Source organism: Hevea brasiliensis, chromosome 17 (assembly GCF_030052815.1).
Source record: "Hevea brasiliensis isolate MT/VB/25A 57/8 chromosome 17, ASM3005281v1, whole genome shotgun sequence".
Taxonomy (NCBI): domain Eukaryota; kingdom Viridiplantae; phylum Streptophyta; class Magnoliopsida; order Malpighiales; family Euphorbiaceae; genus Hevea; species Hevea brasiliensis.
The window spans coordinates 46712941-46730081 of NC_079509.1; the positions used below are offsets into that span (position 1 = coordinate 46712941).

The 17141-nt window shown below is 31.3% G+C and overlaps 1 protein-coding gene across 3 annotated transcripts; it reads right to left on the bottom strand.

Annotated features, from left to right (window-relative positions):
- Positions 1–820: 820 nt before the first annotated feature.
- LOC110664455 (RING-H2 finger protein ATL13) lies at positions 821–3216 on the bottom strand. Of its 3 annotated transcripts, none has more exons than XM_021824162.2 (2): positions 2983–3216; positions 821–2704 (listed from the first exon to the last, which is right to left on the bottom strand). In XM_021824162.2, exon 2 carries the CDS (start codon positions 2446–2448, stop codon positions 997–999), a length of 1452 nt encoding a protein of 483 aa, XP_021679854.2. In that variant the 5' UTR covers positions 2449–2704; positions 2983–3216; the 3' UTR covers positions 821–996. The 3 variants fall into 3 exon arrangements, with proteins under 3 accessions (XP_021679854.2, XP_057995771.1, XP_057995770.1); XM_058139788.1 differs by having other exon boundaries at positions 2886–3216; XM_058139787.1 differs by having other exon boundaries at positions 2879–3216.
- Between the last annotated feature and the right edge of the window lie 13925 nt (positions 3217–17141).

Genomic DNA, 17141 nt, shown 5'->3' on the forward strand with positions numbered 1-17141 from the left:
TTTCAAAATTCATGTAGTTTAGTAAAAAATTATTCATGATACCACATTTAACATAATTTAAATATTTTTAAGAAATAAATTTCATAATTAGTTTATTAAATATATATGAAATGAAAACTTTAAAGACTATATTATAATTTATTATTAATTTTTCTGAATTTAATTTAATCTTTGAATACAATCGTTAAAAATTTAATATTTTTTATACAAAATTAAAAAAATTATATATAATCATAAATTCACGTAAAGATTGGTTATTTTTCATCCATTGACCTACAAATGTGTCATATTTTATTTGATATTTAGTGAATTATTGAAAAAAGTAAAATAAAATGTTGGGGTGATGATTCAGAATCAGAAGAGCTTCATGCTTAGAGACAGAGGATTAGGTTTACAGTTTAGAGTCTTTTAAGTCTCCTTCTCATTAAAATCCAATATTTAGCCGTATTTTATATAATTAATTCATGAAATAAAAGGTCATTTTGGAATAAACAAGTTCATAAAATGATTTTTTTATTTAAAAAAATCTTTTAAAAGGTTTTTCAAAATCTTCATGTTGAGGGATTTGAAAAAAAAAAAATCCATAAATTGTTTGTTACTTATTAAACTGAGTTTCACCAAATTGATGTATGAATTCTTTCAAGATCCCACATTCAAATCCATCAAACCAAACATATCCCGCATAGATTTTCATTATTATGTATGGCAAAATCCAGTATCCAGAATCTATCCAAGTTAGAACTAATTAAATAATTAATTACTTTGTTTGTTCAAATCTATAATCTCAATTATATGAAACCATACAAGGCAAAAAAAATCGTTGACTTTAAAAAGGACAGAAAGAAAAGCAACAATAATAAATAATCAATTCTCTGCTTTTCTTGATTACTGCTTTCCTTTCCAATTAAACTAGAGACTTTCAAATTCTGCCATACTCATAATTATGGAATAGAAGGAAATTTTCCCAGGAAAAAAAAAAAAAAAGAATCCAAGAAACTAGCCATTAGGTGTAAAGGTTGAGTGAATAACCTTCTTTTGTTTCCCAACAAGCCAAAGCAGGGTCCTCCTAGCAAATGAAGGAGTTTTTGCATTACAGCTCTGATTCTCCTCATCAAAACCCAATCCACTACTTTCATTTTCCCATCTTCCAATTCCAATCTCAGAATTAGTTCTCTTTGCACAATTATTCCTATTCTTCACCTTGAGATCACTATCAGTGACAACATTTTTGTTCACTGGAAATCTAAAGGAAAAGGCCCTCCTTGAATAATCCCCAGTTGATTTCTGCTTCCCCTTTTCACCTCTAAGCCAAATCTTGGATATAGAAAAGCTCTCTCTTTTGCTTCTGCCAATGGAATTTCCATTGCTGGTTTCAATAATATTAGCTTCAAAACTTTTAATGCCTTCAAAGCCATGGAATTCGCTTCTTGATTCGAAAACACATTCAGACATTGCTGGCCTGTGGCCAGGAGTTAATGGCAAAGGAGGTTTCTTGCTTGATTGTTTCTTCATTGGAGTACTTACAGCAACTTGTAATGAACAATTCTCATCCATTATATACTCAAATGAACCCATAGAAAAACACCTCCTTTCATCAACATTACTGTTATTGCTACTTCCTTCACCAATATCCACATTCTTAAACTTTCCTAGCTTAACGGGAACAACTTTCTCCCTTGAATCCACGACAATTTTTGGGCCAGAATCATCTTTTGTCACAATTTCACATGACTTGTGTGAAATATCAATTCTTGACGATCCCAAATCATTGTCTCCTTGCAAACCCAGATGGGAATTTGTGGTTAAAACTGAATTGGTTCTGCCAATATTGTTCTCCCTATCAGTGAAAATCTCCCTTGAGCTCTCACTACCAGATTCAAGGACAAAAACAATGGGAGAGCAACTATTGTTTCGAGAGAAATCAGGCAGCAAGCAACTTCTACAGAGAGGGCAAGTGGAGTGAGATAATAACCAAGTGTCTATACACTCCATGTGAAAGGCATGGCAACATTTTGGAAGCAATCTAAGCTCATCCTCAGGCTCAAATTCACACAAACAAACAGCACAATCAAAAGGGTTCTTCAATCCAATAATGGCTTTATAATGGAACACAGGGAGGGTATCTATAAATGACTGGTCAACACCAGCATCATGGAGGTGAAAGAGTTGCTGCAATTGCCCTTGAAAAGCAGTCACATTCTCCAAATTATCTGGATCTCTATTAGGTGGTCTTAAAAGAAATCTAACTAGAAGATGAAGCAAGCCAGAAACAAAGAAAATAATAGCAAGAATTATGATGATAATAAATACACTGGGACTAATTTTGTTATTCAGGTTAAAACCATCAGAATCAAGATTTGGTTGTGGAGGTGGCTGAGAAAGAAAATATGGTTGCTGTGAAGGAGAAAAATTGGTACTTTCATTATTTTGAAGGGAAACCCAGTCCATGATTTGTCAAGGAAAAAAGAAAAAAAATTGAACAGGACAGAACTCACCAAGGTTGCTCCTTTAATCTTGAACTGTCTGATGATATAGCAAGAAACTCATCTGCTACAACAGACAAATCCAAGGCCCAATGAAGAATCCCCATAATTTAAGCTTAGTACTCTGTCATGGGAGGTGCGGAATACAAAAAGAGCTTGGCCCTTGGCTGGAGACTACAGTTTCAAGTTAATTTCCTTTTTTTACTGTAACATGCCGGAACCTGCAAGTCAAACGAAGAGAGAGAGAGAGAGAGAGAGAGAGAGAGAGAGAATTCAATGTGGCAGTTAATGGCATATTTAAATGGTGAGCCCAGTGCCCAGAAGGTGAAGTTTCAACGTTCAAAAGTAGGCAATTAATCTAGCCCAGTGGACAAATAAATGAAATTAGATCTCACCAGCTACCTCAAAAATGAATTCATATTTCATAATATGAGAGATAATTCAAAAAGAAAGGATAAAAAAAGTTAAAGGAGCAGACTTTGCTATTATGTGATTTCACCATATTTTTTGACTTATGAGGGAACCAGTGCATCAACTCCAATGCTCATTTAATTCCCTCAGAGAAAACTAATGCATTTTTAATTGATTTGGAAATGTGAACCCAAATGGGTCTTCTCTTTCTTGTCCCTTATTTTATGCTCCTATTCTGATCATGTTCGTCTAAGATGTTCTATTCTAATCTAACCTGATATTCACTGCAGGAGATCATAATTCTCTCTCTCTCTCTCTCTCTCTCTCTCTCTCTCGGATAGGACAGGCAAAGGCAGTTGAAATTCTTTTGCTTTTATAAAGACAAAATGGAAAAAAAAAATTGAAAGTAGAAATATTTTTTTAAAAAAACAAAATTCTATTTTATATTTTGAAATTTTCACATTATAAAATAAATATATATACTGTTGATACTCACTAAAAAAATATAAAGATAATCAATCAACTTTTAATTTAATATATTGAAATTATCTTAAATAAGAAATTATAAAAATACCAAAAATTGATCGCGTCGATTAAATTAAACCAATTATATTGAACTCTGTTACTCTTAATGAGAGTTTAATCAGTTGTCATTGGTTTGATAAAAATACAAAATTAAATTCATCAATTTTTATTTTTCATAACCTGTTCAAATCAAATGATTATATTATATCATATTGTTTAATTACCAATATTTAATATTATAATTTTTTTAATATCTATAATTATATAATTTATTTATATTTTTCGAATAATAACCTCTCATAAATTATTTTATAATAGAATGATGTTAAGTTGTGAATGTTTAATTTTTTAATTGTAATTTTATTTTATTAAATTTTAATAATCCATATATTGACTGATTTGAATTAAATTTTAATAGTTTGGTTTGATTAAATTTTAAAAATGCATAATCATCTATTGTGATTTAACTTCAACAAAAACTGATTTTATCAGTTCCATTTGAAAATTTTCTTCAAATAATTCAATTTGAGCTGTATTCATTCCCAATTTCAAGAGTTTAAGTGTAAAAGAAAATAAATTAGGTCTAACTCTACTCTAAAAGATAATTTACTTAATCTTATATTTAGCATAAATTTTTTATTCCGTACTAATGGGAGATAACATTTCTCCTCACACCTAGTTATGGACATGAGAAATTTATAGGTAAATACATTTGTGAGTAGTTCAATATTGATATGATATCATGTAAAAAAAATAAATCAAATTTAATCTCACTCTAAAAATTAATTCAAAGGGAAGAAATTTATCTCAATCTTATATTTAAACCAAAATTTTTACCCCAAACAACGACAACTGCAATAAATTTTGAGGTTGAAACTACGGTTAAAATCAAATAAATAGAAAAAAAAATTGCACAGATAGAATATTTGAAAAGAAAGGACAGGAAGCATAGGATACCCTTTTCTTTTTAATTTTCCTTTGATTTTTTTTTCTGCTATGATTTTATGGGTATTTACTGGAGTCTGTATTTTCCTAGAAAGTGTATTAAATCTTTTAATAAATAATTTTAAAGAATTATTTTATGATTTCACACTTCAACATTTAAAGTGATATTTTTTTAATTAAATCAGTATCATAGAGTATTAAATTTATTGAAAACATACTTTTAACCTTTTTTTATTTTTAAATTTGCAACTTAAACAATAAAATGCTTTTTTTTTTAAAAATAAATTTAATACATTGAAAACATTTTTTCTAGGAAAATTTGTGAAAAGTTTTCTCTGAAAAGTTATAGAAAATGGTTTATTGTTGAAAAGGGTTTTAAACCTTTTGTAGTAGAAAAAGGTTCTAAATATCATTTAGGAGAATTTTTATTAAATCATTTTTCATAACTAAGTATATTTTTTAAAAAATGTTTTTCCATTTTTTTTAAAAAAATGAAAATACATTTTTTTCAATTTTTTATTCAAAATAAGTGCTAGGTTGGAAAGGGCTGGGGCGATAGCTGGTATATTTTAGAATTCTTTTTTTTTTAAAATAATTTAAGATATATATTTAATATTTATATATTATTTTAATATTAAAATAATTCTTTATCTAATATTAATAATGCCACGTTAAGCAACTGATTTTATATAAAAAAAAGTATTTTTTAAATGATAAATTGCGAAATTAACAAAATATTTTTTTTTGAAGTTACTTATATTTAATATTAATAATATCACATTATTATTTTGTTAATATCAATAAAGAATTAATTAAGGGAATAAATTATTAATGTGCTTTAATTTAATAGTTTTAGGATCATCTCTAAAATTATAAAATCTTGAGTTTAAATGATAATTGAAATTATTTATATTAAAAAAATTTAAGGGAATAAATTTAAGGTACAATATTAACACAAATAAAAAATTAATTAAAAATATAAATTTTAATATATTAATTTAATAAATTATAATTTTTTAATGGGTGCAATGTACATCAAGGTTCATTTAATACACTTTTTCCATAAATTAAGATTCTTTTAATGCATTTTATTAATATGAAAAATTACAATTTTAATAATAAATGTATATTTCCCCATATTATAGTTCCATTTATCATTAAAATTATAATTTTTTACATTAAATAAATTTTAATGGTTTATATTTACATATATTCAAAAAATTAAATAAAATAATAATTTTTAAATATTAAAATAGGAAATCATGACAACATTGAAATTGTCCTTTCTCTTTTTCTTTAGTCAATTTTGCCATGGAATTTGGTACTTGACTTTTTGTGATACTAACAAAGAACAAACATTAAAAAATTGACTAAAAGAAAACGATATTTGCAATACGTACATAGGGTTTGATAAGTTGTTAATTAAAGTCAAAAAGAAATTCAAAATAGTCTAACCAATATGGGATTTTTTTTTTTCCTCAGAAATTCACTAATACGTAACCTTAAATTCATGAATCAGATAAGGATTTATTTGGATAACTGTATATATGGAATAAAAATAGGTTCAAATTATTTTGTTATTAATACTAAATGAAAAATGATGATATAAATATTAATAATAAATTTAAATATTCTTTTTTTTTTTTTTATACTTTTGAACACTTAACTAGTTTACCAAATGAGGCAGGTCGGATGCATGGTGTTCGGGTGTGTAGGGGAGCCCAGCGATTTTTCATCTATTATTTGCCGATGACTGTATTATTTTCGATAATGCTACAAGTTATGAAGTGGATGCAATTTCCAATGTGCTATAGCAGTATGAGGAGTCATCGTGTCTAAAATTAATTTGCAGAAGTTAAAAGTCTTTTAGTGCAAATTTGGATGAGGATAAGCAAAGCAGTTTGTCGACTCTATTGGGTGTTCGAGTAGGCATTGTGAGATTTTTTTAGACCTTCCGACTATGGTGCAGGGATCGAAGCACCTAGTATTTGCTGGTATTAAGGACCAATTCTAGGCAAGGTTGCAAGGGTGGAAGGAACAAATGTTGTCTACTGTGGGAAGAGAGCTACTAATTAAGTCAGTTGCCTAGATGATTCCTAATTATGCCAGGAGCTTCGTGCGATGATAAGTCAATTCTAATGGGGTCAACATCTTTCAGAGAGGAAGTTACATTTGTGCAGTTAGGCCAAGCTTTATCGACCAAAGAATGAAGGCTCTATTAGCCAACCAAGGTTGGAGGTTGCTTTCTTCTCTGAACTCTCTTAGCCCAAGTGTTACGAGCGAGGTACAATCCTAGGGGTAGCTTTCTCTGGGCAAGTATTGGACGCTATCCTCTCTACACTTGGAGGAATATTCTAGCGGGTCTGATGTACTGGTAAGGGGCCTTCGATGGCAAATTGGAGATGCCAAGCAGGTGAGCATTTGGGAGGACAAGTGGATACTAGTCCCATCTTAATTTAAGATAGTTACTTCTTGTCAGGTGTTGGCTCCTAATAGTATGGTTTCAAAGCTTATTGATAATGAGAGTCGGTTATGGAACTGAGATTTAATAGCATGGGTTTTTTACTTGTTGATGTAGAGCGGATACATGCCATCTTATTGAGTTCTTTTTCAACATAGGGACGTGTTGATCTGACACTATTATAACGAACAAAATCTGAACCATTACCTGTGCTAAAATACTGGAAGACATAAGGCCACCAAAATCCATAACAAGTATAATCTTGACCTTTCCTTTATCTCTTTTGTAATTTATCTTATTAAATATATGGGTGAGACCCATTGTCATTCTATTTATAAAAGATCATTTCATTTGTCATTTTCCTAGTTTTTTAATAGACTTCCACTTTCATTTAATAGAGCTCATCGCATAGGGTATGGGCAAGACTTATCATCCCTTTCATTTACATTCTTTTTTTTTCTAAGCTGGAATAGGTGTCAGTGGGTCATTCCTCTTTCTTATGCTTTCCTAGCTACTTTAGAAAATAATATACTTTCTCATATGCTTAAAAATATCTTTAACATAATCTTATTACAAAATACAATAGCAAGCATATTGCCAAAATTATTGACATTACAAGCACTAAAACAATAATGAGAAGTGAGTAACGGGTAACTGAGTAACTAGTAATGAACAGTCCAAACTAAGAAACTATGTGACACCCGAACACTCGGATAAGAAAATTACTCGCCCAACTATACTGGCGATATTCATATTACTTTAAAGGATAAGGATCTCAATATATCCGCCATAATCATAATCCCATCTGTATGAGGACTCAATCAAAGAAGTAGACTCTTAGCTCTACTCAACTGCAGACTCTGAATCCTAATAGGAATCTACATCAAAACCCTATATAAGGGCCATCAAGTATGTGCACTACTCAGTTTTTACTCATCCATTCTATTTTCAAATTCTCATTACTAACTTAGGCATTGGAGTAATGGTCATTTGACCCATCTAGTGCTCTTCTCTCTTGCAGATCCAATTCCTAAATCCAATATCCGTAACCCACCAGAAAGGAGGACAACATCAATTACAAATATTATACTTGTCTCAAAATAGCTCCACAAAATGATGCAAAATGCATAAACTTGATTTTATCAAACCTTGGAGCTTATTTATCCAAAATCTGTTGATTGATGCCCTTAAGCATACCCCTGAAGGGGATAGATAGAAAACGAGAGTGAGAATATAAACCCAATGAGTAGAGAATTATAGGGAAAATTAAAATATAATAATAATATACATTTCAAGCACATGAATTAATCATGCACATAAACGGTTACACAACATAAACAAGTCAAAATAAGGTAGTTATATCACTAAAGGTCCCCCCTTCCCTTTACTTTCATATCATATCATATGTTTAATATGTCTAGCCTTTTACAGCAGCTCATCAGAACTTATTCTTATAGCATACCATATCAAACAGTGAGATTGGAGACACAGAATTGCCTTACTTGATTACCCTACATGCTAAAGATACATAATTTCCTTACCTAGACATCCATTTCCTTTCTTTCACATGTGAGTTCATAATGCATGCGTACTCTTTCCTTTACTTTTCTTTTATCTTTCCCATTGGGAACCATTAGGTCATCCATAGCTACTAGCACAACACAAATATATAAAATGCAGCATCTTTTTGAATTTAAATGCTATATAAGTATATATGCCATTCCTGTTAGTGGTGTGCCCTAGAGCAATACCATAATGTTGTGTATTATAAACCTAATTCTCATAAAATGGCTTTAATGTTTCTTTTAACTTAAAATGTTTAAGTTTAATTGAATACTTTTTGAAAGTTCCATTCTCAAAAAATTGAGAATATAAATCACGGAACTGTTCGACACAAGTGCTATAAATAATGATTCATAGTTAAGGATATTTTCTTGGACATGATCTATTCAACTAGATTCTCACTTATATTTGTTTCCATGAAAGAGGCAAATTAGGTGGAAGGAAGTAGAAATTAATCAAAGAAAGGAAATGATTATGGCAAAGGAAGGGGAAGATAACAAAGTAAAGGATTTAACGTAGCTAGGGATCGCAATGGGTAAGATACTCATGAAAATCACCTACCCGAACTCGATTAATATTCTCAAATCCAAACACATCCTAAACCCAATTAAAATTTATTCTCAACAACCCGAACCCATTTAATTTTATATATTTTAATTAATAATCTACATAAAAATGATTTTTTATTAACAATTTATAGTTTAAAAATTCAAAATTCCATAAAATATTTAAAATCTATTTTATTTAATATTAAATATAAACATTTGTAAATATTGTCATAAAAATATATATTTTATATTTAATTAAGTATTTATATAAATGAGTTCTGGTAACAAATATCCAACATGCAAAATCCGAATCAATCATGTGTATTATTCTCCAAACTTGAACCTATCCCAAACCTAATTATATATTGCCCAAACACATCCTATTAGGGTTTGGTCGGGTCGGGTACTCATAAAAACTCGACTCATTGTCATCCCTTAACTTAGTTAGTTGAGAATGTTGTGAACGACACTTAATAAGGAAGTGACCCTTTGGGAGCTAAGGAGCTGAAATAACTTTAGCAATTATGCTAGTTACACCAACTAATGCAAATCATAGTTTACTCCAGTTCTCTATTGAGCATGAAAATTTGCTTTCAGATTCTTATCAAGTGCAACAAATGGTAGAGGAATGATAGAAGTGTTCCTATGGTAATTAAGGTATAGAAGAATGATGTCATCTATAAACTTCATAGGATTAACAACCACCACCTTTGCACCTCCCTCAGCTTTTTAACAAAAAGCAAGATCCTCTGTCAACATGGGTGATGAGAGGCGTTGTGATGGTTAAAGAATGAAACTTGAAATAGAGAGAAAGAAGAGGGAGTCATGAAGCTGAAGACAAAGAAATGGCTGTAAGGGTGACAAGAACTAATTTAAGACTAGTACTAATGCTTGCTGCCCTTCTAAATTCCAATAGAAAGAGAGAAAAATGACGAGACTAGAAAACAAGGTCACTTGAGGGAGGTATAAGAGGAACCTTCCCCAATGAGAGTGCCATGTGTTGCACAACATGAATAACATATCAAAATAGCAACACTAAGAAGGCCTAGCTAGAAAGCCAACCGCATAGTTGGAATTCCATAAATGGTGGAACTAACTATCAAGCTGGAACCAAAAGAGAATGAAAATAACCTGAAGTTGACAAGGACTAGCATGTGGCAAGATAAAGGGAACATGGAAATGGAGAACGAGGCAATAGACCAATGAAGGGGACAACTAGGTGTGTTACCTACGTTAAAGTCCACTATTAGAAAACAATGACAGAAAGGAAGTGCCTTGAGCTAAATAATTTCAACAGCAATAAGAATGACCAAGAAAGGCTTAACAAGATTTAAAAGGAGCAGAAAGAAGGATAAAGGAGAGTGAGCTTCAAGGATGAGATCTAAGAAGAAAGAATCTCTAAAACTAAGTGACTTTAATCGCCATTAAATGAGTTAATGTAGCAAATGGAAGACCCATTCCACTTCTTATTTTCCCCACGTTAGTGTTTGGGACTTGTGGTAATTAGACATAGTTCCTTAGAGTTGGTCCCCAAAGGTAAATGAGTAGCAGTCTTAGGATTCCATAGTAGAATGAGATGGACTGATAACCCTCAGAAGCTACCAATACACCACAAATAAGAAAAAGCTATGGATAATAGAACACGAGTTAAAGGTTCATAGACTTTTAGTTTAAGAATGTATGTGAGTGCCAAGCAAGAGAAAAAGAGTCATGTTAAAGCCTTAGTAGCCCATAAAACCAATAGTAAGCTATAAGGGAAAACCATTTAGAGATAAAAAGTGAGTTACAAGGAACCACATCAAGGCAAGTGGTAACAATCTAGGACATGAGGGAAGTCTCACTAAAGTTTAAAACTTCCCTTTTTATTGAACATTCATGGATGAATTTTCTTAAGAGGGGAGATTGTAACACCCCTCATCAAGGGTAGTTAGAAATTTATAACTTGAGATGAAATATTCCTTGAAGTCCTGAGTGAAGGAAAATTCCAAGGGAAGTGAGTTTGAGAGAAAAAAAGTAAAAAAGGAATATTTAATTACATTATGTCTGCCTAAGCAAGCTCAGGCACCGAAGTTTCTCACATTAGAATATAAGAACCCAAATATTAGGGTCTCCAAATCAATCTTCTCTCATTTTTTTTTCCACCTCTCTTCCCATTTTCTTTCCTCTCCCTCTACTTCCTTATCCCATACAACCCAAGACACCCTATCCTTGCTTCCTTATGAATGAGAATCACCTCTAAGCCTCTAAAAAGGGCAAAGACACCTTTCCCCCTCCTATCAACTGGGTTAGAGAATAAGTGGAGAGAACTCCTTTTAGGAACCTTAGCTTTAGGAGGTAAGCCCTAATCTCTTTTTTCTTAATTTGTGTAAGGTTTTAGAGTTAATGCTTTGGAAATAAGTTATTCTAAGGTTTTCTTTTAGGGTTTAATATATAAAATAATGTAATTTAAAGTTTAAGTTAGAGATCTAAGTTGTTTAAGTATGGTTTTAGTTGTTTAACGTCTAAAATAATGAAATAGAACAAGAATGAGAACTATAGAAACAAATATTGAGATTTGAGGGTTTAAACCCTAAGTTATAGATTACAAAATGAATTCTAGGAAATCTCAAATTCAGTGGTCAAAACATGAAAGTTTGGTTGCCAAAACAAGTGAACAATCATGTAAACAGTGCATGATAACTTCAGCCATTGAATGTTCAAACTTCAGTTGCTGATCATTCAAACTTTGGTTGCTGAACATGCTATCTATGAATCTCAGTTTTAATTTAATTAGTTTAAACCTATAAATAAGGACCTCTAAATCCCTTTTCCTTATAGATATGAAGACAAGACATAGAAGGCATAAAGTTAAGGTGTCTAAGAGCTATCTAGTATTAAGTAAAGTTGTAGAGACTATAAGCCAAGGTGAGTAGAACCTACTTAACCTATTTTTTAAATGCATTTCTTTTAATAAAGGTTTATAGTATTCTTGCACGTTCATGCAACGTGTTAGCTATGAGTTATATTAAATATACTTGCATAATTATAGATATTAATGATGAATATCATGAAGATGTTGTATTGCGTTATTAATTGTATTATGCTAGTAATTCATGGATAAACCAATGGCTTCCATTAGGAAAGGAAAATAAGTAAAAGATATGGCATGCATGCAATTATGAGCTTACTGTGCAAATGCAAAGGTAAAGGAAGGCCTAAGTAAGACAATTCTATGTCTCTGACCCCATTGATTGATATAATATAATAAGAGAAAGCCTTGAGGAGCTCCTTTAATGGTTCAGGCATCTTGGTTTTATGATAATGATTATGGAATGGTTAGGGAACCTCTGGTGACATGAATTACTTTGATGTGGCTTGTTTTTGCTATGTAAACATCATGTGAATATTAAATGTCCATAAGTTTGACTTAACTATTTTGTATTATGTTTTATTCCCCTGAAGTAGGCTTTTACTCACTGAGCCCCTAACTCACCCCCTTTCTCTATCTTCCCTTTTAGAGAAAAGTATAGAGGATGCAATCAACAGGCTTTGCTAGCTGAGTTCTTAAGGTTTTTGCCCCAATTTTGCCTAAAGGATATGTAAATTTTGGTAGAACTTTTTTTTTTGTAATGACATGTAATTTTGCTGTTTTGCCATTGTTTACCACTCATTATGTTATGAAATCATAAAATTGTATTTCTATTTTATTTTATTATTTATTTAAACAATATTGGGTCCTAAATGATAATTATGAGATGTTAATGTAAGCCAGGCATGCTACATGCTTAGGGGCCATATGCTAACTTGACTTCTAGCACCGGCAATATATATATATATATATATATATATATATATATTTGAATATATTTTTTTAGTCATATAATGTTTTAGTCATTAAATTAAAATAAAATATATTTTTTTAGTTAATTAGTAAAAGTTTGAATAATAATCAATAAAGCATGTAACCACCCTATTTGTTAAATCAACTCATATGCTTACTATGAATTGGAGCAGATCGAAATGGCTATGTTTGGTAGGACATAATTAAAAGTATAATAAAATTATGTTTATTATATAACATTATTTAATAATTAAAAAATTAATATAATGGAATGACAATTATATCATACAATTAATTATATTTTAATTATTATATATGTGTGTGTGTGCGCGCACTTAATTATAATAATTATTTTTTTTTACTACTCGATATAATCATTAGTTCATTCAAATTAGAACCTGATGTCTCAATTCATTAGTTTAAGGGGACCAAGATAGGACCATAAGATTCCCAATTTCAGTCCTGGTTAACAGTTGACTTTTTTTTTTAAATTTAAAGGAAAATTTTGGTTTTGATTTAGAATAGGATCTATTGACTCTATTTCAAAACTAATTTATGCCAAGTCGATTCATACTAATTTTGATATTGTTTTGATTCCAAGTAAGTTTAGTTTGATTTTGGCATAAATAATTGCTACTATTAGTCTGGGTTGAAACTGGTGGTTCTAATATGTAAAATCAAAGCCACTAAACAAAACCATAAGGTTTAGATTTTGTTTTGGTTTGATTCAATTTGAGTTAATGTAACTATTGAAAATTTTATTTCATTTGTTCTTTTTAAAAAAAAAAAAAAAACACTGATTCAAACAAGACTAGACATGACATTCGGTCTATTTTGATTCAAAGTGGAGGGACACACATTTGGTCCAATTCAAACTCTTGAACTTTAATCCATCGTTTTCACCACCACCTAATCCCAGCCTTAGTTTGATTTCGAGATATGGCTTGGAAGGCCCTAAATTAGATCATATAGATCTAGTTCAATGACGGTTCAAAATTAACTGTTCTTATCCAATTTTAGTTCTAATTAGACCATTAGTTTTGTACTACTCCTACTAAGGTGGTGGGGAAAACCTTTCATAACAATGCATCAGAGTGTGTTTGCAACTCCATAAAGATCTTATAGTTAATTACATGACCCCTAAGGTTTCCCATCCCATCATAAGGAGTTATGGATGACATATGAACTTCTTTAGGATGGGCTCTCCTTGTATCTCCAAATTGAAAGGGGAAGTTGTTTTTAAGCAAGCTCCTTCTAGGCCTTCCCATTCCTAGAATTCTACTTTGAACTAATTCGTCACTTTTTGTAACTTGGCATCTAAGTCATCTTATTTGACATTGTTTTTTGTAGTTTTTTTAGATTTTTTGCTTATCTCTAGGCAAACTAGTGATCATGAGCTAGACTTTTCTTCCATTTCCTCTTTTTCTTTGGTAAAAAAAGTCCTTTCTGCTTCTTCCTAACTGTCCCCAACATTCTAAAATTGCACAATCCTACTTTTAGTTTTGGCTTGGGGTTCCTCTCTATTAAGAGCTAGACTTTTCTTCCATTTCCTCCTTTTCTTTGGTCGAATAAGTCCTTTCTTCTTCTTCCTAATTGTCCCTAACATTCTAGTTTAGGCTTGGGCTTTTTCTAGTTTTCACTAAGGCTTCTTCTTCTTCTCTCTTTAGGTTAGGGTAATGAGTGTGGTGTTTTTAGGGTTTAGTAAAGTTGGAGTTGTTAGGCTCTTTGTTATAAAGCAAAAGCCATCCAAGACATCTTTTGGGTGAGTTGGAGGGACATGATCTGTATTTCATCATTAATCATGATGTTTTTGGTATAGGTGAGGTATTGGTTCTAAGGTTTTTCCTCATAAAATGATGGATTCATGAAAGTGGTAGAGAACATATTAGGAAAGCACAACTAGAGGCAAAATTAGTAACGTTTCGTTTTCTTGTTGAGGTTAAGTGTTGTTGAGGTTGTTAGGTGGAGAGTTATTTTCTCCTTCATTTTCCATGTGGATCTCAAAGGGTGTATGGTAATAGGTTGTATTTTTTGTTGGAAACTTAGCAAAAGGGTGTTTTATTTTTGTTTCCCATGCCAATTGATATTCCTTTGATCTTGGGACACCTTAGATGGGTTCTACATGGAACGAAATACAAGAATGGGTTTATACGACCTTTAGAGTGTTAGATGACCATTGGAAGGACTAAACAACCACTGGGGAAAAAGCCTTTGTAACTAGTCAAGGGTAATCTGTAAGACAAGGAATGGTTAAAGGGCCAAGGGTGGGTTATCTTACTTGGCACTGCAATGGTTAAGTTAGTGAAAATTTATAAGGTAGTAAATAAAGCTAAGGGAGAGTAAATGAGGCAAAGTAAAAGCAAACTAATTTTCTATTCTTGGTACTTATAGGAGGTTATATAGCATTGCCCATTGAATAAGGGGATGCATGGGTGTCACTAAGGCAAGTGGGCAAGTTGTGACATTAATGAATGGATGTGTGCTTTAGTGAAAGGTCTTATCTATTATGCCTGCAGGTAATAGCAGTCACTATTATACCCTAGAGGGTTGGTGGCAATTATTTTGGATCTAAGTATTTTAAAGTAGCCATGTCAGGGTTCTTATAGAGTAGGAGTTCCTCGAGCTCCAGGTATTAAATGCACCCATTGACTATTTAATTCCCTTAATCGGGTTTAAAGGACTTGGGATAAGGTACTTGAACTAATGTCCTAAAGTACTCATTATGAAGACATAGGTTACCTAAGGGTATTAATTAGGGCTGGTTGGGATGGTTATGATCATGAATAATTCGTAAACACCGTGGGTCCTATCCATGGGTCTAAGTACACCTCTTTGGTCAAATATGACTTGTATCCTATTACTAGTAAGTCATGGTCGTGGTTATCGATACATGGTGTAATATGAAGGGGTAATGAGTTTCCTGTTATATTAATGTGTATATATGTATATATAATCACAAGTGCATAGATAGACTGATCACAGGATCAAGCTTGCGTAATGTTATAGAAAGCCATACATGCATATTTAGCACCCTTTAAAAGGGTTCATACTTTATTAATGCAAATCATCCCAGAGTTCAACACAAACTTCTAAGTCCTATATTTTTCATTTTCCTTTTAATGTTAGTGATCACCCTGTTCTCTAACATACAAAGGTTAGTAAGAGTCCTTGCATTGCTTCCTAAGGTGTTGCAAGATCCTTTGGCTTCCACAAGCAAAGACCTTTGTATTGTTTGGGCCTCACTCACCCAATTTACAAACCTGTTCACAAATCAAATAATTGAAGCTAAAATTGCTCCTAATTTACATTTTAATGCCTAGTTTTTAAACTACAACATGAGCAAAAGAGGCAAAATTTTATTTGAGAACAAGAACAAGGGAATAACCAAGTAGGATGAGGGTGAGATCCTTATCATCTTTGTTCATCATTGCATCAATGTTGACCTCGCATGCTCATACATCAAATAGATGGGGATGAGTTTGGGACCTTAAAAGTTAAGGGTATGTTGATTCTAATAATGGTAATTTTGAAAGAGAAGCCATTTTTTGTTCTAGAGGTGAATGTTGATTTTGATTTGATAAATCAAGTTGAATTGCTACCAAAATAAAAGAGACAGTGAATGGATAGGTTTGGGGGGGGCGGGGGGGCGAGGAAGGGGCAAGAGAGAGAGAGAGAGAGAGAGAGAGAGAGAGAGAGAGAGAGAGATCATAGGGAGATTGGGGAAAGATAGAGATAGAGAGAAAGAAGAGGCAAACAATAAAGAGGCGCAATCCTCTCTTTTTATCATTGTAAAGGTGATTAATTGCAAAATAAATAGATGGAAAGATTCAAATTGAAGACTTTCCTACTCTTATACCTTAAATCTAGTGGAAGAAAGTCAAGTTATCCAGTAATTGACAGTGAATTGAGTTATTAATTAACCAACTTAATTCAATTAAATAAATTTTTTATAACTCAATTTTTTTGTATTTTTGAGATAAAAATTTTTAAAATGAATTAATTTTTATTTATTTTTTTAATTTTTATTTAAGTATTTGTAATTTAAAATAGAGGAATTGACAATTTGATCCTTGGGTTTTGTCTTATATTACACTTGAGTTTTTCACTATATTACACTTGAGTTTTTCACTATATTACACTTTTGTCTTTAGATTTTGAGAAATAAATTATTTAGTTCCTTTAAATTTAATATATGGAATGATTTAGTCCTTGTAATTTTAATATTTATAATAATTTAATCCATTGACAGAAAGACTAAATTTTTCCATATATTAAAATTAAAGGGACTAAAGGGTGATATAGTGCAAAATCTAAGGGCTAAATAATTAATTTTCAAAAATTTAAGGACTAAAGCGTAATATAATGCAAAATCCAAGGACTACACA